At 42.2% G+C, this 24,615-nt stretch overlaps 2 protein-coding genes across 9 annotated transcripts in view; both read left to right on the top strand.

The window, feature by feature from the left end:
* Positions 1-9,178, top strand: part of WWC3 (WWC family member 3) — a 103,836-nt gene extending 94,658 nt beyond the window's left edge. For 3 of the 4 annotated variants that reach the window (XM_069770419.1, XM_069770417.1, XM_069770416.1), the window contains exons 18-23: positions 105-264; positions 1,447-1,611; positions 2,941-3,033; positions 4,064-4,294; positions 5,032-5,159; positions 6,602-9,178. In XM_069770419.1, coding sequence (XP_069626520.1) covers positions 105-264; positions 1,447-1,611; positions 2,941-3,033; positions 4,064-4,294; positions 5,032-5,159; positions 6,602-6,668 — 844 coding nt within the window. In that variant the 3' untranslated portion in view covers positions 6,669-9,178. The remainder of the gene's footprint in view (positions 1-104; positions 265-1,446; positions 1,612-2,940; positions 3,034-4,063; positions 4,295-5,031; positions 5,160-6,601) is intronic. The other variant, XM_069770415.1, reaches the window with a different exon arrangement.
* Positions 9,179-9,803: 625 nt separating this feature from the next.
* CLCN4 (chloride voltage-gated channel 4) overlaps positions 9,804-24,615 on the top strand; it is a 47,645-nt gene continuing 32,833 nt past the window's right edge. For 2 of the 5 annotated variants that reach the window (XR_011322190.1, XM_069770420.1), the window contains exon 1: positions 9,804-9,904. Coding sequence is in view for 1 of the 5 variants with exons in the window: in XM_069770420.1 (XP_069626521.1) it covers positions 9,901-9,904 (4 nt within the window). In the remaining 4 variants the exon portion in view is untranslated. Of the gene's footprint in view, positions 9,994-13,117; positions 13,247-14,239; positions 14,318-24,615 lie in introns of those variants that run through there. The other 3 variants (XM_069770423.1, XM_069770422.1, XM_069770421.1) reach the window with 3 other exon arrangements.

Below are 24,615 nucleotides of genomic sequence, written 5' to 3'. Positions count from 1 at the left end.
CTTTAAAATGATAAATGACCTGGATAATGAAATACATAAATGTGACACATAATTGCATGGGGTTTTTTAATACCTACAAAATTCTTCTGATGTTCTGACTTTAGGAGTTGGCAAGCGGAATCTGTTGACAGTGGATGCAGTAATTGCACCCAGACTAGTCCTCCTTATCCAGAGCCATTTTGCGGGGATTCGTTAGCTGGACACATGTTTGCAACTCAAGCAGGCCAGTACAGTTCTGGAAAAACGCAGCCTCCGCCACTGAAGGTAATGAGAGAAGACACTGCAGTATGGAACTGCCACACTGCCTGACACACACAGAGTGTGTTACTGCTGCTCCTTGAGTTTGAGTCCGAATTGATCAGGAGAGAAAAGAATCAGAAATGACTTTAACAACCCTGTATGAGCACTGCCTTCATGACAGCGGTGTACCTTTTGAGTTGTTAAAAATGCCCTCTTTAGGACTGGGGGGTTTTGTTTGCTTACTAGTTATTTCTAGACGGAATTAGTATTTTATATCAAAAGGCAAGCTATTTTTACTGTGGCCTTTATCTACTCTGTAAATACGCACTCGTATCAATGTCTGTGTTGACCTGAAATTGTAACCGAAAAGTTCATGATCGAATTCCAGTGCTCTTAGAACTAAGAATTTTTGAAGGAACTGTGAAGAAAGAAGCTTAATGTTTTAAGACTTGCATTGCGGTTTCAGTGTTACAGTAAATACAGCTGAAATTTTCAGAACGTTTGTGCTGAAACTGATGTGTTTAAAATCTTTTGTATTCAAGATATGAGATAATGAAAATAGTCCTGAACAAGCTGAAATCAGCACATTTTCATTGAAGTAGAGGAACATAAGCTGTTTGTGTTGCCTTTAGGGAAGATCATAACTCCTATTGAGGAGTGAGTTAACTTAAAGTTTGGAAGCTTTGCTAGAGTAGCGTACGTTTTCTGTATTTCTGAATATTTTAGTGTTCTTGTATCATTGTTTCAAGAGTCTTTCAGTTCCCTTTTGTTGAGTTTCTTGTCTTCATTTGACTTCCTCCAGTTTTAAGGTGGTTGCTTGCTTCAGATTCATCTTGCTTATTGAAAGGTGACTGTTTTCTTCTGTTGAGGCTGGAGATCAGGTGGTAGCTAGGTTAATGCCCAATTGCCAGTGCTGAATGCAGTCTTTGTGCTCTGCAGCTATGATTCACATTATAACTGCATCTCATAATTGTTACTGTTCCAGGAAAGGCTTCTGAAAGGTAATCTTACCATTTTGAATGACCTAGTTTTAAAACTTTGTTAAAAATGAGGTGATTCATCCTTTGTTCTCATTTCTCCTTAAAACTTGAACCTAGCTCTCAGGGCAGATTGTTTGCTTTTGATATTGTTGAACTGTCTTATTGTTTTTGGTGAGAGAGAGAAAATGAGGAAAAAATAAAAATTTTTACTTCATTGAAATTTTAGGTGGATAAGGAAACTAACACCGAGGATCTGTTTCCTGAAGAAGTTGCTATTCTTCCAAAAGAGAGAACTAGCCGCAGGCCACGGGGTTCTGCTTTTGTTCGCAGTAGCACTATTGTTCGTTCCCAGACCTTCTCACCTGGAGCACGAAGTCAATATGTTTGCAGAGTGAGTAAGGCTTAAAAAGAAGGCGGGGGGAGCGGGGGAGGCACACAAGTATTTTCTACGTTTTTTTATAATCTCTTCTTAAGACTTTATTACATTTATAAGAAACATATACTACTTTTTAATACTAAAGAATAATCTTTCACAGAATTTAAACATTGCAGTGGGGAAGAGGTCCCCTGGTTCTTTTTTAAGAGTTTAAACCTGAATTTATTTCATTTAAAATTTAAGAATCTATGACAAATTAGATATTAAGCTCTTTTCCCTGGCAACCTTAGATGTTAGGCTAGGGTGATTGATTTTACAGAGGTACAATGCTGTCTATTAAGGTGTATAAACAGTTAGCTTAGTTTAACTTTCAGCTACCTAAAAGTTTGGGAAAGGAGACTGAATATATAATCTTAGGGTTATTGCATAAATATTCTTACAACTGTGGTTGCTGTCATGAATGTCAGTCATAGGATGCCTGTTGCAGTGGGACCTAGGATTCCTGGATGCGCTGGTGCAAGCAGTTGAAGATCGGCACAACAGTTTTCGAGCTCACGTTAGCTGGTTGCTGTGTTCAGTGGCAAAAGGCTTATAAGCAGTTGGCTCATGGTATTGCAGAACAATACATGGGTATTGACTTTGCAATATTGGTGGAATGCATGCAGCTTTAATTGTACTCTTTCATTAGCTTTTGAGAGCTTGAGTTTGAAAATGCATTAATGATTTTTAATTTTTATGCATTTTGCTAAACTGAGGATCTTCTGGGTTTTGCTCTCTTATTGACATTGCACACAGTACATCTATGGACCCCTTCAAATTCTTCAGTTTGATTTCTGGATTCTGTATCTGTTTATGATACAGGGAATGTGAGTAAAACACCCTTGCACACCAGAACAAAGATAGTGCAAAAAGGAGAAGATTGTTAAACACCCTCACTTAATCTGTATTTACTTAAAATCAGACTTGGTGAAAAAAGTGGGAGACTGTATTGTTTGTGCCCATGACAGTAAACTCTTTAGGAAGAAATAGTATTGCCTCTAACTCCCCTCTCCCCTTATTTTTATGTTACGTTGTCTTGAATATTTAGCAGAATGCCTGATGAAACTTAGCTGTAAAACGTTGATGGTTTTGAAGTTTTCTTGAATTATTGTGACTATACAGTATGAGCACCATTATATATAAAATTTTTATAAATAACAAAAGCTGAAAAAAATCAGTTGCTTAAGACAGATTCAGTGCATTTTTAAAAATAAATCTCAGAAGCAAAAGAATTAAAAAATAATGCAGATTTCTTAACGTAGACAACCTTGTAAGCAACCTGTATTTTGAATCTTTTCTTATCAGCTGTATCGCAGTGACAGTGACAGTTCAACTCTGCCAAGGAAGTCACCTTTTGTCCGGAATACATTGGAGAGGCGTACCCTACGATATAAGCAGGTATACCTAGGAAACTGGTTTTTACTTTTCACTAGGTTGCTAGAACACTGGTACTTTTACACCTAAGCTTTAGATGTCTACATGTACATTCTGATGTTTTGAGGAAATGTATAAGGCTTCTGTAATGAATTGGGGGAAGGGTGGGTGTTTTGGGTTTGGTTTGGGTTTTTTAAGCTAAAAGGTAGACATAGAGAAGTGAAATATAGTTATGAACAATTATTGAGGAGGAAAAAAAATAGTGTGGCAGACAAAAATTAGTTCAACAGGGACTGAATTCGTGTTGATTTAAATGTAAACTTTGTTAAATCTTTAAAATCTAGTTTATGATGCAGGCCCAGAGAAGTGTGTGTGAATGTGACAGTAAAACATCCAGCTCCCCTCCCATGCAGCCTAGCAAACCATAGTATTTGAGGCCCAAGTACTCAGGAATGAATAGGTTAAGCTCTCCTTTCTCCTCCATGCCAGCCTGCACGCTGCAGAACAAGCGGGCAGAGAAGGGCAGGTAAGGCATTAATGCCTTTTGTATACATTGCATACAGTTTAGCCTGGTCAGCAGAAGTTGATTTCTTGCTGGTGTAGGCAAGTAGACAGCCATGTCTCCCATTTTGATTCACAATGTATCTTAAAGCCAGTATTGAATAAAGCCCTTTACTGTACTGAGCAAGATTCCCCTTATTCTCCAACGTCATGACTCTGTTAGGAGTTTTTCATATTGCATCCCTTTTATTACCATCATAACATGAAAGTTTAGTCCATAAACTTAAATTAGTTAAATATTTATAAGCCAAAAGGAGACTGTAAAAGGAGGTAGTAGAAAGCATTAATTGGAAAGTTTATGTATGGTACAGAAAACCCCTACAGCTAGTTAGCCTTTCACTGTGGGATATAAATAATCTCTCCAAAACTTTGTGTCAAGAAAGACTTTGTGTGTGAAGTACAGAAAATGTATGCTCTATGTAGCTAAAGATAGACCAGTATACCATGTTTGAGTTAATATATTGTGCATTTTATTTGAATCCTAATAACTCAGCAGTCCTGCAGATCATCTTTGGCTGAGCTTATGGCAAGGACATCCTTAGACCTGGAGCTGGATCTCCAGGCATCCAGAACTAGACAGAGACAGCTGAACGAGGAGATATGTGTTTTAAGAGAGTTGAGACAGCGTCTGGAAGATGCCCAGCTAAGAGGGCAGACGGATCTACCCCACTGGGTCCTCCGGGATGAACGATTCCGAAACTTGTTGAAGGAAGCAGAAAGGCAGGTATGGTAACATGAGATGAGCACTCAACATGTTCAGAAACTTCTCGTTTCAAAATTTCTTCGTTGTGACAAGGTGTCTAAAGAGCTGTTTTTACAGAACTTCAGACAATGAACGTTGCTTCTATATTCTTGAAGTTAGCACAATAAAAATTATTGCACTGATTATTGCCAAGTTGTGTATTTATTTGAGAACAATTGCTGGAGAATGGCACTAGTTGCCAGTGGCACTTTTTGGGTTGGGTTGGGTTTTTTTGGTTTAGATATTTATTACTGGAACTTTAATAATGTCTTTATTTCTGATCTCTGAAAGAATTTTTGCTGATTTCATATTTCATTTTTTACAAATATTTGGAATATTCCCTAAGTATGTGATTTTTTTCCTGTTCTTGGATAAAGCAGTTATAGGCAAACAGTGGCAAAAAATACACAACAAACAAAATTGTCATTGGATTATCAGAGATGAAATGTGAGCCTAAATGTATTTTAAAGTCTTGTTTGACAGATCTATGTGCAGTCAATTTCATCAATTTAATACATATCTGTCTGAAGAGCATTAAGAAATGAAACAACACTGTCAGTCTTTTTGAATTTATAGTTCTTGGATGATCAGCCAATTCAGACAGTATACTTGTGTGGTTTTACTGTGGTGAGTGGGAAAAAATCCATTATTTTAACCTGGGTATTCTTGTGTTTTATTTATTCACATGACCATTTTAAGCATTATATTCTTGTTTTCAGACCAGACAGACCAAATTTGAACATCACCAAGAGCAAGCAGCTGAAAAGATGCTAAAGAAAGCATCAAAAGAAATATACCAGTTGCGTGGGCAAAATCAGAAGGAGCCTATTCAGGTGCAAACTTTTAGGTAAGTGGTAATGTGTACCAAAACAGCATAGCAACAGCTCATTAGAGAGGTTAAAGCTCTCTGAAGCATTTAACCTAAATTCTGTGTGTCTTCTATATAGCCAGTAATTTTTAACTGTATATTGACTTGGACACATGAGTTTCCTTTGAGTTATTTGTAGTGCAAAGAGTCAAAGCAAAAGTAAAATCGCAGTGTTACAATTCTACAACACACGAAATTTAATTTTAAAAAAAACAACCCCAAAGTCTTCAAGTACAAACATAGCTTAGGTGATTCTTTCAACTTAGCCTAGTCACTATTAAGTTCAAATGATTTGTCAGTTTTTCAATGCAAGCCTGTGGGCATAAATAGTTTGTCTAATGTAATACATATACATTACTAGTAACAATCTCTCCCTAAAAATTACTCAGTAATATTCCAGCTTTCTCTCAAGCCTTTTCTTTGGACTTTTTTTCCTATTTCATCTTTGTTCACATGGTACGTGTCCTCTCTTAGCTTTATTCTGACAGTTTATTTTGTGTACAGGTGGCATTGATAAATAATGTGCATTTCACAGGAAGAATGTTATTACTTCAGCATTAAAATTTTTGTAATTTTTATTGGGAGAGTAGCAGTGAGAGTAAGAAAATGTTAGTGCAGCACAGATGTGGAGGACAGCTCAGCTACAATGTTACATTATACTATTTCATCCAGTGTTTAGGTTCCTGGAACTTTTTTGCAGGCAGTACTTAAGTGAGGTAGAAAAGCTGTCTGTCCTTTAATGTAATTTTTTTGCTTGAATTACATTGGCAAGGTCTTTCTCACAAAGGTGGGGAGGAAGTAAGAGGAATAGAAATCTTAGGGTTGTTTTTACATCTTAAGTTTCTGGTAATAAGAGAGGGGTTTTTATGCTTTGTCTACTGAGATATAAAAAGATACAGGGAATTGAATAAAATGAGATGTAGAAAATGGAGCAAAAGCTGTCATCTTTAAGTTCTTGCCCTTTTTATGCACACATCCATTTTTTATGATGCTTTACAGCATGTACTGTTTGCCCAATAAAGAAGCAAAAAGATGACTCTGCCATTTCTTTTTTTTTTTTTGCTTTTTTTTGTAGGCATTATTGCAAAATGTACAAGGGTGAACTTTGCATTGCAGAAGGGGCTTATGTCAGGGCTTGTCCTGTGAAACCATTTTACAGTCCACTATGACTGATGTACAATGAGTTGTATAAAGCTTCCACCTAAATTTTCAAAAATAGTAATTGTGTTCAACACAATGTTGCCAAAAGTCTACACTGAGGTTTAAGAGTTTTGTAAGCTTCTTGTACTCAAATAAACCATCAGTTCAGTATGTAAGTAACAAATACTAACCACTAACCAGAGTAAAGAAACCATGTTCTGGGGGGGGGAAACATAGGTATATAATTGATTGACTTCCTTTTTATCTTGTTTTGATCACAGAGAGAAGATAGCTTTTTTTACAAGACCAAGGATTAACATACCTCCTCTGCCAGCTGATGATGTATGACATGTTGCATTGTAAACATGAAGTATTTATCGCTTTTATTTTAATGAAGTTATTAGACTAGCCAAGTTTCTTTAAAAAAAAAAAATTGTGCAAAAGCTAATATACACATTTTGTAAAAAATAAAAAAAGTAAAAAAAGTAAAAGTAAACAAAAACATATATATAAATATATATACATATATATTTTATAATAGCGACTGCAACAAGGCTTGGTTTTTCCTTGTTGTGAAACTGACATCTCTGAAGACAACTTATTTTATAAAAGATCGACTATCCTGTTAAGAGCGTGTACAGTTTTTATGCTGTTTTATTTGACTTAAAGGCTGGAAGACAGAAACAAAGTGAGTTCAGGCAAATTCACTGTAGTGTAATTTATTTATAGTGCCTTTTTTCCTTGAAGGAAAATACCTACTTTAAGATGTATTTTAAGACTGAAATTTTGTTCTTCAGTATTTGTCATACAGTAGAATGGAACCATTGAGCTGGTTTTGTTTCTGATACCTGAAATGAAAATACTATGTTCTAAAATTGTCACTTTTTTCAGCTTTATTATCTGTAGCTTATTATGTACATTGTATCCTTTAGCACTGTCTGTGTTATAGCAAAATATTATCACCTGCAATGTGTTTAACATTGATTAGAAGTGATGTTAAACATTGCAGAATTCATTTGCATGTTCTTACTGTGCACTAATAGATTGTTTTCATTTCAGTTGTGTCTAAAGTATCTTTATATTCTTAACTAGATTCTCAGTTTAAACGGAGGAAGGAAAAGGGTGACAGGTCTTTGTTTTGCTGTTTAATGAGAAGGCAGTTAAAATAGCAATGTGAGCTAGCTGTGTGTAAAGACTGCTAAAGGAATATTATAGTAATTTCTACAGTTTTAAAGATTCTGGTCTGATTCAGGAAAGTACATTATGTGCTGATTCCAGAAAGCAGCTGCATTAAGTGAGGGTGCTTAAACACATGTTCACCCTAAAGGATGTGCTTTGAGGTTACTGCATGCAAGTTCTTTTGAACAGTGACACTTCCCAGGAGGAAGGTGTATAATTCTAGAAGGTACAGCTCACTTGATTGCTAGTTGGACCAGCTAAAATCCAGTAAGAAATAATTTTGCTTGTGACCGTTTGTTTTAATGAAAGACTGTCACCCTAAATTCCCGAGAATGCCAGTTTTGTGTCCTTGCATCCTGCAAGTATGTAAAAATACTTCTTTACTAAGCTACTATAATAGAGTTTCTCATATTTTTCTAATTATACATTACCTACAAAGAGAGGTGCCCAACACAAGACTGACTTTGCAGATTGCTGGAATCTCCTAGAAGGAAGATCATGCTGTCTCTTAATTAAAGTAAAGGTCAAATTGTTTCCAGGTTTTTATGTCAGGAAATCAAAACAGCAGCCAAAAACTAAATGGACTTATTGGAACCAATGAGAATATTTTCAAATATTTTGTAAGTAAAGTGTTTTTTGTGAGTTTCAAGAGCTTATACTCTTATCTTGTCAAAGATCAGGAAAACCTGAAAGTGAAACTGAATTGCTTTTAATTCTCCAAGCTGAAGCAAAAAGTAATGGGAAAAAAGATCGTAAACCTAAATCATTAATCAATGAGGATGATTAACGCAGACATTTAATTTTAAGGTGGTATTCCCTGTTTCCTAGTAAGGCCTATAATCATTGCAGGCATCAAGTGATTCGATCATATAGCAATATATGTGAAATGAAAGTGTGTTTAGCATTTATCATGCTAACCATCCTGAAGTCTGTTTTTGCCATTAAGCTTCAGTGGGTGTACGTTGGGTTCCTTGAGTGCAACTAGACATATTCAGCAACTATGCAGATAAAAAGCAAATCACGTAAGAAATTTTTAGTGTTTGGGTAAAAGTCTAGGGACAGCAAGCTTTTCAGTGCTCGTTACTTGAAAAGACTAGTTAGTCAGAATTTTGCGTCTCATTTTTGGTGGGGGCCCTTACATAGTAGTGTTTATCGGAAGTTACCATGCAACGGCGCCAGACGTATACTGTATACTAAATTTTGCTGTATACTAAGAACAGACAACACCGTGTTCCCATGAGGGTGCTCAGATACTGGAAGAGGTTGCCCAGAGAGGTGGATGGAGCTTTCTGTCCGTGGAGGAGTTGAGGACTTGACTGGATGTAGCCCGGAGCATCCTGGTCGCATTAGGCCCGCGTTGAGCAGGGTTTGGGGTAGGGACCTCCCTTCCACCCTCAATTGTTCCGTGACTGTATAACGAAGGGGCGATGTCTGGTGGCCTCTCCGTCAGGGGGTTTGGTTCGTGTTTTTAAATAGTGACCGCTGTGAGACATCGTCAGCATATCTTGTGGGTCTGTGATTCTGACTGCTGTAATGAGTTCTGTCTTGATGTGGTAATGAGTTGTTATATTCAGTATTCATCTCTCTTGTTTTTGTCACAGTTGTGTATGGTTGTCTCATTTTTGTATTATTTGAAAGTATTTCTTCTACGAAATAAAATAATTTGCCATAAACAGAAATAGAGTTTTATTATATGTCAAAGACATTTTTTGAATGGTTTATATTTACCATGTTCATGATGCTTTCATAAAGAAATTCTGTATTTTGAATAACGCTGTCATTTAGGTGAAAGTAGTGAATTTTCAAATAAAAGAGAGGAAATCTGTGAAATCAGAGATCGTAGAGGGGTTACACTGAAGACCTGAAAGGGATGCAGAGTGTAAAGAATGGCAGGTATGTTCTCCCACGTGCTTATCACTCACAATAAGCTGACAGCTGTGTCAGAAGCTTATAGTTGAATATTTCTGGAATTCATGGGTAGCTCCACTTACAACACGTTGAACTGCCTTTTTTTCTTACAGAAGCTTGTGCTTCATAGATTTGTATTGGAAGTTGACATAATTAGCTCTGTAATATCTTACTAATTCCAAGGTGGAAGCCACTCAGAAGAATATGAGTTAATTTTTTTTAGGCTGAACTTTGCTGCTGATTTCACAAAGGAAACACTAAACCTGCATAATTGCAGAAAGGCCATTTCTCAGTTTCTCTCTGCAACCCTAAGCTGCAGGAGCACAGGCAAAATCATAGCACTGACATATGACTCCTGTCTCCATCCAGTATTTGCAAGGCATTAAGGGTATGACAGGGTTTAGGTTATTTTTAAACGGTCTGCTAGAAATAGTGATTTGGAATACCAACCATCTCTGTCTCGCTACCATCAGGATCAACAACAAAAGCTATAATGGGTATGTCGGTATGGGTTTTCTGTTATAAGAATGAAGTCTTATATGTATTTCTTGCTGCAGTTCTTGTAAGCGCTTTGCAAGACTTCAAGGTAAGTACTGTATAAAAAGCATTTTTAAAAATTTTTTTTTTTTTTTTTTTTAGTAATTAGATGAACTATGTATTTTGTTTTCAGTGGATGTAAAACTGAAGTTTGAATTTTTAGGGAAGAGGACACTTCACGGCTTGTTTTGCATCCAGTCTCCTTTTTAACTATAGAGTCATATATCTTTGAGAGGAAGAAAAACGTGTTTACAGAGAGACTTGAGAAACTGCAGGCTAGCAAAGGCAAGAACTTTTCCAGATCATCATTTGAAAAATACTTTCTTTTTCCTGAGACCACTCAATTGACTAAGTATCATTTCAAGAAAATACCAAAGAGTAAAGCTGATTTGGTTTTGGAATCTGTAAATGTTAAGTGATTTGCTTGCTGGAAAATCTCAGTGTTCTTGGAATTAAAAGCTTCTTAGAAGCTGTTTCTAGCTTCTGATGATTTCTAATAATATCTTAAATTTGAACATACATATCTAGGTTATAGAATAACATTTTCTATAGAGAATTAGATATTCTGTCACTTTAGTTTGTTTGTGGTTAGACCATCCAACTAAAAATACACATTCAGCAGGAGACTTGATGAGTTCAGCTATGCTAATAGACAAGGAAAAATTAGGAAGTGAATTTAAGAAAGTCTGTCCAGGAAGAAAATGGGGGATTGAGACCCTTGCACTGGTTTGTTTAGTGCATAAAATTACTATTCCATGTCTAGGGCACAGTGTTTGTGTTACAGTGTGCGTCTTGCGGCACAGAAGTTCTGTCCTGGTTTAACCCCAGCCGGCAACTCAGCACCACGCAGCTGCTCGCTTACTTCCCCCCCACCCAGTGGGATGGGGGAGAGAATCAGAAAAAAAAGGGTAAAACTCGTGGGTTGAGATAAGAGCAGTTTAATAGGATAGAAAGGAAGAAAATAATAGTAATAATAATACAACTACAATAATAATAAAAGAATTGGAATATACAAAACAAGTGATGCACAATGCAATTAATTGCTCACTGCTTGCCGACCGATGCCCAGTTAGTTCCTGAGCAGAAATCCGCCCCCCCGGGCCACCTCCACCCAGTTTATATACCGGGCATGACGTCCCGTGGTCTGGAATACCCCTTTGGCCAGTTTGGGTCAGCTGTCCTGGCTGTGTCCCCTCCCAACTTCTTGTGCCCCTCCAGCCTTCTTGCTGGCTGGGCATGAGAAGCTGAAAAATCCTTGACTTTTAGCCTAAACACTACTTAGCACCAACTGAAAACTCCAGTGTGTTATCAACATTCTTCTCATACTGAACCCAAAACATAGCACTGTACCAGCTACTAGAAAGAAAATTAACTCTATCTATCCCAGCCGAAACCAGGACAAGTTCCCAGGTATAGATGTTTGTGTCTGACCAACTGAATGCTGCTTGCTGTTTTCTGTATTTCCCTCTTGTAAACGGATTAAGGAAAACTACAGGTACATTATCAAGGAAATAAATTAAGTACTCAGTGTTTGTTTAACTTCCTCCACAGAATTCAGTTGGCCTATTCATAATGGGCACAAAGAACAGACACTAGCAGAAGTTAGGACTTCGATCGCTTTTCTGCACTTCACTGACATGGTTCTAATATGCCTGGGGCTGTTCCTGATCTATGAGTGGCAGAGAACTGTGATCTGCAGTGCTGTGTATGAAGGCTGTAATCAAATCTCTTTTCTAACGGCATGCTTCTCGCTCCAGAAAGGTGTGGGAACTTCAGGGGAAGCAAGCGAAGTGTTCAAATTTCATAATAAAATCCAAATGTGGCTTCTGCGTGGGGAGTACATATCAGACATAGAGTACAGGAACTTTTTTCAGCTTATAGACAAGATGTGGAGGAGTTGTGTAGCCATTCTGAAAAAAGGTTTTCTACACTCTCTGTCAGCTGGCTTGCTTTGTTGGGCTGGGCCGCCTGCTTAGGGCACCCATAAATGTTTATGTCCCATAAAAACACTGGGACAAAAAGGTTTTCCAAAACTGCATTCCTTCGCCTTTGAAGTGAGTGGAAGTTGTGCGTGCACCTTCAGTTACCCGTGGATATTTTCATGGGTGCTTGTGCAAGATCTCCCTCAACCAGCTGTTGCATCTGCTTGGTAACAGAAAGCACGTCCCTGGATACCGGTAAGGGTAAAACCAGTCGGCACAATATTCAAATATGGGAAAAGGAGCAGTAAGGTGAATGTCCTGAAATAAAACACATTGCATGGGTACAAACATGTACCCGATCTTCACAAAGAACGGCTGTAGCCTCTGCCTTGTAGAACATGATTCTGGTGGCTTGTACATTTCTACAATCAGAACTTTTGAAATTATTATTTTGTTGTACAACTCAAATACATTGTAACGTATAATAAAATCCTTAAAAACAAACAAAAAAAAATAACCCACCAAAATCCCCCCAAAATGTGGTTCTGAGATGTAATACTCAAGTTAACCAAAATGTGAAAGTTAGGGTAATTGTTTTGTTTTAAATAAAACATTTTAGGATGTTCTAATTTTAAAATATTTGATGGGAAAACCTAAGCAGAAGTTTTGGAAAGGAAAATCAGGCTGGCGTATAGGAGACGATCTTTGAAGCAGCGACAGTTGCACTGAAGAAAAGGCAGATGGCTGCAAGAGGAGTGATGGATGGATGGTGGGGAGAACGAAGTGAAGGTAACAGGGCTGAAACCTTTGAGGTAAGATTGTAAAGCTTAAGTATGAGACAGAAGATGGAGGGAAGTCAGTCTGGATAAGCTTGAAATGGAGCACTGGGAGAAGGAAAAACGCAAGGGGTGCTGGAATTGTGGTTTGTCTCGTTTCCAAGCTGCTGTGATTACATATTTCATAAAGATGAAAGAAAATACGACACCTGGGCGTTGCTGCAGATGCAACAGGGATACTTCTTGCTTTGCACGCAGCATACTTACTGTACTTCTTCCTTGTGAAAAACCGTGATCCTTACTGCTGTCGCAACAAAATCCGCAACCCCTTTTAAAAATAATGAGCTGGGGTTGGGGGCGGGGGGAAGCAGCACGTGTGCTGATGGTGACTGACTAGGTAGGGCAGGGCAAAGCAGCTTGTGGTTTAATCCTGCTGGATTACAGCCTGGTCCGTCTCCTATCAGATATCCTATAGACGGAGGATGCAGTCACATGATAGTTACTGCTTCCTCCCCATGACATCACTGCTTTTGCAGCCATACCACCCAAGAAAGGATGCTATAAAAAAATCTTTGGGACTGGGCTAAATGATGTGGCATCACAGGTAAGCAACAGAACTCTTGGAAAAAAATTGATTACCCGCTTGCTCTCGTGCTGCCGTCCCAGAGCGCCAGCTCCGTCGGGCAGAGTTTCTGCTGGAAAAGCGGCTTTTTCTGCGAGCAGAGGGTTTGCAGGTGCAGAGGCTGCCTGCTGGCTCCGTGCTGATCCTCCGCCTGACAGCTCCGCTAGAAACGCTGCCAGACGGAGCTTTAACGCTGAAGAAGGCCCTTTGTCCCTGTGTTTTGCTATGGCTCCTTCGGGTGTCTGCCGAATTCTGGATTTACGTGAGCAGGCATCATCATCCCATCGTGCAGAGGGAGAGCAGCTCTAGTGTTTTGCTTGCATTCCCTGCTTTTTTTTTTTTTCCCTGGGTGCCTAAAGGAAGCGGTTGTTGTACAGATAGATGTGTCTGAGCCTATAAAGGAATGAGGATTAACTTGCTCAGGGGGCTAGTAGATGTATTTGGGGAAAGCAGCTTTTCCTTTATTGTTAATTTTTGCTGACATGGTTTGAAAGCACCTAGTCTGGCAGGTTTCCTGCGTAATTTGCAGGTAGGTTTTGCTTGTCGTCCAATATAAGCCTGAAAAATTCTTTTCCAGAAGGAACGTAAGAGATGACAAGCAGATTTTTGCTTCTTACGCAAAATGCCAGTCACCAAAAGGCTGAAAAGTCCATGCCAAACTGCTTTTTTGGACTGTTAGTGTTTATATAAGCAAAGTCCAGAGTCTGTTTTCTTTTCCTGATGTGGATGTTTAATTATGCACTCTATACAAATATATGAAGACATATATTTGTGGGGGAAAATGGTGACTTTTCTGGGGTGGTTTTTTTTTCTGTATTGCTTTTTAGATATATTTTAGGGGTTTTTAAAATATTTTATTACTTTTAAAAATTATTCTAATACGTATGTTAGAATGCAAGAAGCTAAACTAAATTTTAAGCTTATACTAGTCAGAAAAATAAAATTCTACCCTTTTTTTTTTTTTTCTTTTTTAAGAATGCTGATAAATAATTCTGTGCCTTTGCCAGAGAACGGAGGATGACTCAGCCACAGCTTCATCAGTCATAGAGTCAGGTGACTTTTCACTCCTAGTCTACAGGAAGTTTTCTTATTCTTGAAAATGCCGTTCTTTGTTTAAATAAATTTTTCTCACTATTGGAAAAATCTGAAAATTCGGCAGGCCTAGGGTCTCTCTGTGCTCACCCTTACAATCATGGGGGAGATGTGCTGAAGGAGGTTGTACGTCCTAGTGAAACGTTAATTCTGGTTCCCAGTGATCAGGTATGCAGTAGTGTCAGGATCAGAAAATAATGGGGGGGGGAGAAGTGCATAATGAATTATTGAAATGAAGTAAGAAAGGACAATGGTTCTTCAAAACTGAAAAGAAAAATAAATTTCCATTTTATTTTTCTTCACCAGAACCTCTGGGTTTTTTTCCCAAGACTGAATGAACCTCAGAAGCGACAGAAACGCAGACCTGTCGCTGTACGAGGTGGCAGGGAGGGTGGCATCCTGACGGCGCCGGTGCTGGATTTGTTCCCCTGCCTCCCTCGGAACTTACGGCTGGGTCGATTCTCTCCAGCGCCGTGAGCCGAGCCGTGCCCTTGCTCGCCAGGCGCGCCGAGGCTGAGCTCTTCGCCCACGCGAAGTGCACGGCGGGGCTGCCACGTGTGGGTTTCCCAACCGCAGTGGGTTTCCCATCCGCCCCGGATCGTATTTGAATGCCCTATGGAAATACGTGCGGCGCAGTGGTTCTCCTGGTCTCCTCATTGGAGTCAAGCATCTTTTGTGCAATTGGTGACAAGGCGCCACGCTTAAATGTATGTGGGGGCAACTTGGAAATTAAGGACTTAAGTCCTTTAACGGTTATTTAGCATAAAAGTGTGACCCTGGAAACATCCCCAGGTGGAGGGGTCTCTGCCCGGCAGCACCGGGATGCCGTGCCCCGCTCCAACTCGCGGTTGCACGGGTGCTCAGCCCCTGCACGCGTTGGGATCTGCCTTGCGAAGGTAGTACCTTCTCAAAGGTAGCGACTGGTGGCTTTTAAACGAGGACTGGAGAAGGGGATGGCGTTGGAGGGGAGCGTTTGCCCTGGGCTTGGGTCCTTCCCGCTTGCCTGGAGCGAACCGGCTCCCTGGAGTGCCGTAACCTCCCCGCTCCGGGAGCTGCTTCGGCGTGAAGCCGTTGGGTGTTGGGATGGAGGGGAAAGCGAGCGGGATCGTGGCTGTACCCCGGTGCTCGTGCTGGGGGAAGCGGGAGGCTTCCACTCCCCTATGGTTCAGGGCCATTTTGCACGCGTTGGCAGTCAGCGTTGTGTCGCGTGAGCTTCTCTCGGGTCTGACCTGCTCTTACCTTAGAGCGGTGCGCAGCCCTCAAATGGCGGCGCAGCGCCCGTAGGTCCTCTTCCAGTTTGCTTTTGCCATCAGGCTGCAGCTTGCAGGGTGCTCAAGGGGGGTGTGTGTCTTGATTTCTCCATTTAGTGAAATGGGATCAGGTTGTAGAGTAAGAGTCTAATTCATTTGTGTGCGTGTGTGTGCGTACATACGCACCAGGTATGGGGTTTTCTCAGATTTCTTCTCTAGTCCAGCAGAACCCAAAAAATCACACACTATCATTAATGCCAAAGGAGAAACTCTGGCAGGGTTACGGTAGGCTGCTGTTCCTAAAAACACTTTCAACATGTTGTTCTCAAACATCACCCCAAGGAAAAGGTTTCCCTGTCTTGCAGGTGGGGGAGATTCCTCTTGGCAGTATGAAGTAACTCCTCCGTAACCGCGCAGCCCATCAGTATCAAACGCAGCAATAAAAACCAGTGCCCTCCAAACAGGAAAACATTGCCCTCCATCTGTGTGAAAATGACTCACTGCCTCCACTCGGATCTTGAGAAGTGACATGGTAGAACAGATTAATGGCTTTTCTACTGCAGGTTTAGCAGCTCTATTTCAAGCTGAAGGCTTAAAAAGGTTTTCGGCGAGAGGTGCGTATAATGCCATTGAGCACCCCATTTCAGGGGAGAGCTTTTTAGGAGTAGCTATATACCAGGGCATTTCCCTTCTGACAGTGCAACTCTGTTCTCTCTGAATGTATTTGGCTTTTTGCAGTCCAAGAACTGTTCCCCCTCTGCTTAATCCTATCGTTTTCTGAGCGAGGAGACAAAGAGCAGCACTGGAAACCCAAACCTGGTGCTGCAAAGCTCGGCTGCGTGTGGCACGAGGAGGAAAACTGTACAGCACCCTCGACCCTTCAGCCCTGGCTCAGAGCTCTGTGGCAGCAAAACCGGCTGCTCCAGGAGGGAATTTTCCCCTTTTTTTGTGAGGAAGGGAACTAGAGGGAAATCAAGCATAGAAACTATAGATGCCACTACAGCGGTAGCCTGATTTCCAGTCTGTCCTGTCTTCTGAAGTTTACTTTCTTACCCCAGATGCTGAAGGCTTTCTGAATTTTATCTAATCTAATCTTGTTTCCTTCAAGAAGCCAAGGGCGTGTGGGGTTGATGCAGGCCCACGGGGCTCATCTGCCCAACCTGACGGGCTGTTAGCAGAGGGGCATCCTTTAATAGAGATGTTTCAGCTCAGTTAGAAAAATTCAGATGGATGTTCCAGAGCCAGCAATGCTTCCCTCCTGCTTTTTCCCCAGCCCCGACATCTACACTAACAACTAAATTTATTGGAGGGATCTTTAAGACTCGCTGGAAACAGATACATGAGTTTAGCATTTTTTTTTATATGGAGCTGATTTTGAGTTATGTGAGTGCAAAAATTCCACTCGGAGCTCACTAGGATTTTTTTCCCCCTTCCATTTCTGACATAACTCAGCAGCTGAACTAATTTTGCTCAGACTTTCCAAGAAAACTTGAACAGAGACCAGACACATGATATTTCATACCGAAAGGAATTGGTTTCTAAAGAGACAGTCATCCTGGGAAAGAGCGGGGAGTGGGGTGCTGGGATGAGGTTCGCCCCTCGGAGAAAGAGAAGTGTGCGGACCCAGGGGCCTCCCAGGAGGAGAAAAGGAGGAGAGGGACTCAGGCCAAAGGGTCGAGAAGCCCTGATGGTTGTTTTATCAGCTCCTGGGGTGCACTGGTGTGCCCCGTGTCCCCCAGTGCCTCCCTTCACCCGTGCTCCCAGCCAGCCCTGTTATCTCCCCTGCGCTCGCCCCACGAGCACATGTGGTGCTTGAGGAGGGGCGGTCAGAGGCTGTGGTTTAGTCTGGAGGAGCCTTTTGTGCCTCAGTTTTCCGCCATTTATCCCAAATGTTCCCTCCTGCCCTTCCCCTGCTCTCCCAGGCCCTCTCCCCTGTGATCCGGTGCCCTGTGTTTTTTGAGCTCTGCTGCGGCTTCATAATTTTTTCCATAGAGGTTACTCGGGGTAAAGCTGCACATCAAAGATGTGACTGTGTATAGCTTGCCCACACTATCATAGCAGGAAACTCCTTAATATGTGTGTGTGGGGGGCATACAGTAAAATGCTGCAATATTTTACAGTAATGTTTCCGATACTGCAGCCTGCCTGAGCTTGTGCGGCAGGAGGCTGAGGGTTTGCAGTGCAATTTACTTGTATACGGAGGCTGCGAACTAGTCCTTGAACTGTAGGAAAGGCATTTGCCAATTTTAATATCCCATCTTCCCTCTGTATTTTCCCAATTTAACTATTCTCTGCTTTTTGTGTGCCATATTATATTTCCAAAAAAGGCTTGTAACTGGGTTCAGCATTTTCTTATTTTTCCAGGAGTCTGAACCTTGCTCTGATCCAAGGCCATTTTAACATTTTTTTTAAACACCATCATTAAGACAGAGGGTCAGTAAATCAGTCAGCTTGTTCAGTCTGAGGCTTCTAAGGTGAATAGTCTTAAATTGCCCGTGGATATTTTTCAACCTGCAGAAACCCGCCTGTTGAACTCGCCGGTGATTCAGCCTGCTTGCCTTTGCTGGAAACATCTTCCTTGCAACATCACCACCCAAAAGCATCTTACTTCTTGTTTAGAAGAACGTTCCAGAACCATTTACCTGCCTCCCATGTCCTGTAGGGTGCAAAGTCACCTTGCCATTTCTAGGTCGTCTTCTCCTGCGTGGCGGGTGGTGGAAGGGGAATTACATCCCCACCTCTCGGCCTTCCTGGCTCTGGGCTAAACAGTCCTCATCCTCTGACCCTTCCCTAAAAGGTATTGGCCCATAATCATCTCCACGTACTTTTCATTCATGTCTTTCAAGATGACCCTGTTAATAATCTTGCTTGCCGCCTTCCTGAGCTATCAGGCCCATTTTCTCTGGCCAGCTGGTGGTGAAACCCTGTGGCGTAACCGCACTCAGCTCTAGGAGATTTCTCCCTCAGCCTTATCCTCTCACCACTCTTTCTGGACACCGACTTCTTCAGCTCACACCGCGGGCAGCGCTGACCTCCTCACTGCCCGGATTCGAAGCCTGGGTGGAGAGCGCTCCGTGTCCATCTCTGCGACTAGGCTTAAATCCCTTGGGATGGGGGATGGATGGATGGATGCTGGCAGAGCACCCAGCTCTCAAGACGAGGTGCCTTTGCTCGACTGATCACATTGAGCAGTTAATGGCCATGAGGCTGGGGCACCATGCTTGGCTGTTTTGAGAATATGGTACGAGGAACGGTCAATACAAGTATTGAGGGCATAGAGAGCAGCAAATCATCCGTCTGCGTGAAGGGGTCTTGTGATGATTGCCAGTTAGTAAACCAGTAAGACTGCGTTGTTCATTATTGGGTGCTATGGAAAATAAATCCCAAGGATTTTCACAGCCCGCATGCTCCTCAGTTCGTGCAGTACCTGCTGTCATGTCATGCCATGTGAGCACAGCTAAGCTGACCAACCATTCAGATCAGCGGCGTGCTCGACTGATAAAGTCATGATTGAAATGACCATGAATCACTTCAAAAGCATTGTGTCTGGAGTGGGATTTCCCCTGTGTTATCATTGTATATTGGTACCAGAGCACAGAAAAGCCCTGAGATGCACCGTATTTCTGCCTTTGCGTGTCAGCTAACTCGCACCACATTTGGAAGAGATGGAACAGATGATGCTTTGGATGCCCTGGAAAAGTCACTCCAAACAAATGTGAATTGAGGAACTTGCAAATGACCTTTAGGCTTTTGCTTTCTTTCCCCAGCCTCTTGCCACGTTCACTTCTTCCTTACGCTACAGCAGGGGAGTCACTGAAGACAGGCTTTCCTGCCTGCATACTCTTATGTTTCACATAGCAATCCCCTGCTACTGTCTTCAAGGAAAACAGCATGCAGATGAAAGTGTGTAGGTGAATGTTCATCTGCTAGAAACATTTGAAGTGTTGAAGTAATTCAGTAACTGTGATCTGCTGAAAGTAACTCGAAACTTGTTGGAACTGCATTAAAAAACGTACTGCCTGCCTCAGTGTAATGTGTCCAATTAAAACAGAAAACAGGATGAGGAGAACGTAGCATGGAACTAGCATGTCTAGTAGCAATAGGCCAGGGCCAAGACTTTTCCTTTGATGACTGTTCAGCTAGTTATTTCCCATCAGTATACTTTTCAGCTTCTTTGAACCATGGGATGTTTTGGCCTGTGCTTGCCATGTCAAATCCATTTCAGATCCGATCAGTCAGTCAACAGAATACCTAGAATGTCAGTTCACCAATAGAGCTCTTCTAGCTGTGGCTTTTACATTTGCACATGCTGTAACAGTGCTATAAAGCTGAGAGGTTGTCAGCATTTCCATCGTAAATGCAATTTATTGATCTTCTATAAAACTTAGCTCCCAGCTGCAGTGTATCATGCAGTTGGTCCCAATCACATGATGAGTTTACTCACTGTGAGACCTGCAGGAAAAACATGACCTTAAAGATGATAGTACTTTTGGTTCCTTAAAAAATAACAAAAAGTAAGTAAATGTACCAGAAGAGGCCTGCAGTCCATGCAGTACCTGCTGTGCTTGTTGGCATGTCCCAGTTGTCAGGCAGCTTCTGTAGGTTGTTTGCACTAATCTCTTCTTTGCTTTCTTTACATAGGAGGGAGGCTTCAGTGGTTACTTTCTCAAAAATTACCTGGCTTCCTACAGTCATCGAGCCTCATGGGCTTATCTTTGGACTTGCTCTTTTGACCCTTACCTCTGGCTGCTCTCATGCAGCACCTCTGACCGATGTTTGTAGGGCAAGGTCTCTTTCTTTCTGGCTTCAGAGTATCGTTGCCCAAGCATGGCTAGCTGGGAGATCGGGGACTGAACATCGGGTTGACCTGGCCCAAGGTTTCTGGAAGACATCTAGGGTTATGTGGCAGCCAGGAGAGCCTCTATCAAGAGGCACAATTGCCAGTCTAGCACTGTGATCTCTCTCAATTCGTGAATCGATGCTGGCCAGGACCTTGCTCCACATACAGAACCGTAGTAGTCTGGCATGGGTCTAAATTCAGGGAATCCGCTAACCAGAACCCTCTGAGTTCAGGAGGTTTCCTCATTCAATTTTTAGCAAGAACCTGTTTACAATTCTTAAAGCTGAGTGTTGACAAAAATGTTCAGTTGTAGATATGCTAAGCAAGTCAGTAAAATGAGAGCTCACTGTTGAGAGCTGAAGAAGGATCTCTACTGTATTGCAGGGAATAAAATGGCAGATGTAATTCAAAGTCAATAAAGGCAAAGCAATGGGGAAAATGTCCCTAAGAGACCACAGAATGATGGGCTCCAAACTGGCCACTGCCTCTCATGGAGCATAGCCTGGAGTCGTGGCAGAGTGCTCAGTGAAAATGTTGGATGTCTGCCCTAGGAAAAACTGCTGGAATGCCAGGAATTATTAGGAAAAGAACAGGGGACTAAGCAGGAAACGTTTGCCCTTGCACAAATTATGTTGCATCAGCATCTGGAAAAGTAGTGGAAAGGACAGCAAGGACATCTAAGACATAGAACAGCAAAGGGACAAAATACATATGTCAAACAGTCAACTCAGCAGGATTCAACACCTTTCAGTGTATATAAGTTCTGTCAGAGTATCTTAGACGCTCAGGTGTTAGAAATAGCTATGAGTTGCATTTGTTACTAATTCTGCATGTAATGGTATTGCAATGTTTTCTTTTGAATTGGTAGTGTTGGACGGATTTGATGAGATGTGGATGTCTACTTCTGATATCTCTTTGTAATCAGGAAACAGAAATTAGCACTCTAGGAAACAATCTGTCTCATTCTAATGTAAATATCTAAAATAAATCAGATAAATTGTATCTGAATAGTTTACTTCCTCTCATCAGCTATGAAAGGAGTCTAGGTTTTAGTGTCCAGAGTCTAGTGCAGATTTCTCATGCTAGATGAGACAGCTCGCACCACGAATGCTCATACTTTTGCCATCATCAGCGTGGATTGCTGCAGTATACCTGACTACAATTCATGTTGGGATGAGATTAATTTGCCCTTAACCTATGTGTATTAAATTAAAATATCTATAACTGAGTTATTTGTGCAAGGCTCCAGTTCTGCTGGCAGAACTGAGAGCATCTCTGCAAGCATCTCTAAGAGGGCAAGTTAGCTTATCCTGAAATAAACTTCGGACATTATTTCAGATGCCAAAGTAAGGTGAGATAAATAAACGCAAAATAAAGAGAAAGTGACGCTTACGGTGCTTAGTGCTAGGACATAAGATGGGAACTCTGTAGTACTCAGTTCAGAAGTGCTATAGCTAGGTTTTATTTGCTAAAACTGGGTTTTGCATAATCTGATACCACATCTCTGCTTTCAGAAGCGTAGTACCTTAAGTGAACTTTAAGGCTAATAATCATCCCACTAGCTGCAATTTCCAGGTATTGGTACGCTACCTAGAGTTCAAAGTTTGTTTGTTTTCTTAGTCTTCCATGGCCCTGTGGCCTCTAGCACATTTTTCTCTTCCCTGGACGTGTTATGTAGCACGTATTTTGGGGGTAGATTCAGGCTGAGATTGTAATTATCCTACATACTTGTGGTCTGGCCTGGTATTATCCATCACAATACTGTCATGTGCTGGGCATTGACAACATACTTAGCTATTTTTTATGTGATATAACTAGCACATTGGGTAGTTTTCTTGTAGTATTAAGGAAAACTTGCCAAAGCTTTCAGCACAAGAGTTCCCAGAAGTTTGTTTATGTAGCAGGGGGGGCTGCTTCGTGCAGGCAAGCGGTCTGAACAGCGTGTTCTTTACAGGTCCTTCTTTGCTATAGGGGAAGAATAGGGTGAAGTAAATGACCTGCAAAATATCACAGCGTTACAAAATAATAGCATGGTCTAATCCTTTCACCTCATTTCAGCTTCCCGTTCCAGTCCTCGGTCACGGTTTACAAGACACTGAACTCAAGGTCCGCTTGCAACTTCAGCTCCCTGGCGTCAGCCGCAGCATCCCACCTTCAGACTCTCATTTCCCTTACCAAATGTAGGAGCGTGCTCTCATCTGTTTGGCGAAGTTTTGCTACTCAGCTGTCACTCCTCTTAACTGCTGCTTTTCAAATCGCCTCAATCCTGTGGCAGCTTATTTGTGCCCAGCCGTGCCGCGTGGGACACCTTTGGTTTCCTTCCCCAGGCTGCAACTCCCTTGCTCGATTCTCTTTCAGACAAACATGCCACGGTGCTTGGAGATTACTTGATTTCCGCACTTAAAAAGACTTCTATAGCATTACAATGGTGACCTGCTGGTTGCCTATAAAAGAATGCTTTTCTCAGCAGCTTGTGCTGAGCACATTGTCTGTGTTGTCCAGAAAGTCCTACCCAGTGGAGTGCAAAGAGCAGACCCTGACAAAGCTGAGTATTCATGCTTGTTACATCCCTAAAGTCCCCACCAGGGAAAAAAATTAAATGGAGAGGATTCAAGTAAAACAGTTGAAAATGGAGAGAGGAGGAAAAAAAGGCAGTAAATAAAGGGTGCTGAGCAGAGCAGCAGGGTGTATGGACAGTTGATTAAAAGCCTATCTGCCACGGTTTTGCCTGTTCCAATTACAAAATTGGGAAATTTCCTCATTCAAAGATGCAAATTCTTTACTTGTGAAATCCCTGTTTCCATACCTGATGAAGGAAAGTGGGTAGCAGTCCTTGCTAGTACCGTGCTAGCCTCATCAGTGACCTGTAAAAGTTATCTTGTGTCTGTCAAGGAGCTGCAGGTTCTGCAGGGTCAGTTCTATAAAACCCGTAAAGTCTGTATCTGTCCTCATTTTTTTCTTATGAGTTTTAATGTGGTTTTTTTTCTCCTAACCCCCTGTTAGTTGTTTTTTTTAGGCTTGCCATTTCAGATTACAAACCCTAGGTACTCTCTGGAAGACCGCATTTCCCAGGCACCTAATTTAGTACGGATGGGATCAATCACTCTTTAGAGGCACACTTTGTTAAGTGATGTAGAGATGCATGGCCACCTCCTTCAGCCGTCCTGGCCCAGGACCCTCCTGCCCAGCTGCTGGACCCCAGCCCACGGCCCTGGGGTCTCTGCCCACGCTGGGGGACATGGCTGCCACTTTCCCATGTGCAGGTTCAACCGGTAGCAAAGCTGAGCATGTATCCCAGAGGCACGCACACAATTAATAGCTCTTCAATTAGTGTGAGCGGTGGGGTTTGTTTCTTGTCACGCTCTCCATGTTTGCTTTGTCAGGTCTGCGTCTCTGTATTTTGTTTCTGATTTCCCCTCTTTTTCCTATAGTTTCCTAACCGACAAGGTCCCCAATCACAAAACCTCACTGGAATAGACATTCGCACGCTCCCACATGCCCTCATCAGTGAGTGTGACTGACCAGGTTTGGGTCTGTTTTGGGGTTGTGTGGTGGGGTCTTGGTAGCCAGGGAGGGGGCCACAGGGCCGGCTCCTGTGAGAAGCTGCTGGAAGCTCCCCCGGCTCCAAGCCGGACCCGCCTCTGGCCCAGGCCGAGCCCCTCAGGGACAGTGGAAACACAGGTGGGAGAGCAGATTTAAGAGGGGAAACCTGCAGGGAGTGGGGGATTGGAACGGGAGAGGAACCCCTCTGTGGGTACCGAGGTCAGGGAGGAAGGCAGGAGGGGATGCCCCCGCAGCCCGCGGTGAGGCGGCAGGCTGTCCCCCCCAGCCCCTGGAGGGGAGCGGAGGCCCCCCAAGATGGCCGCCACTCCATGGGGAAGCCCGCGCTGGAGCAGGCTGGGACTGAAGGACTGCAGCCCGGGGAAGGGACCCACGCTGGAGAAGGTGGTGGAGGACTGTCTCCTGCGGGAGACACCCCACGGCGGAGCAGGGCCCGAGTGCGGAGTCCTCCTCCCCCTGAGGAGGAAGGAGCGGCAGAGACCAGGGTTGAGGAACTGACCCCAGCCCCCATTCCCTGAGGAGGGAGAGAGAACTGGGAATGGGCTTGAGGTAGGAAGGAGGGAGGGATGGGGGGAAGGCGTTCTAAGATCTGGTTTTACTTCTCATTG

The sequence above is a fragment of the Haliaeetus albicilla genome, chromosome 25, assembly GCF_947461875.1.
Source record: "Haliaeetus albicilla chromosome 25, bHalAlb1.1, whole genome shotgun sequence".
Lineage (NCBI taxonomy): Eukaryota > Metazoa > Chordata > Aves > Accipitriformes > Accipitridae > Haliaeetus > Haliaeetus albicilla.
This window is presented reverse-complemented; position numbering and strand designations above follow the sequence as displayed.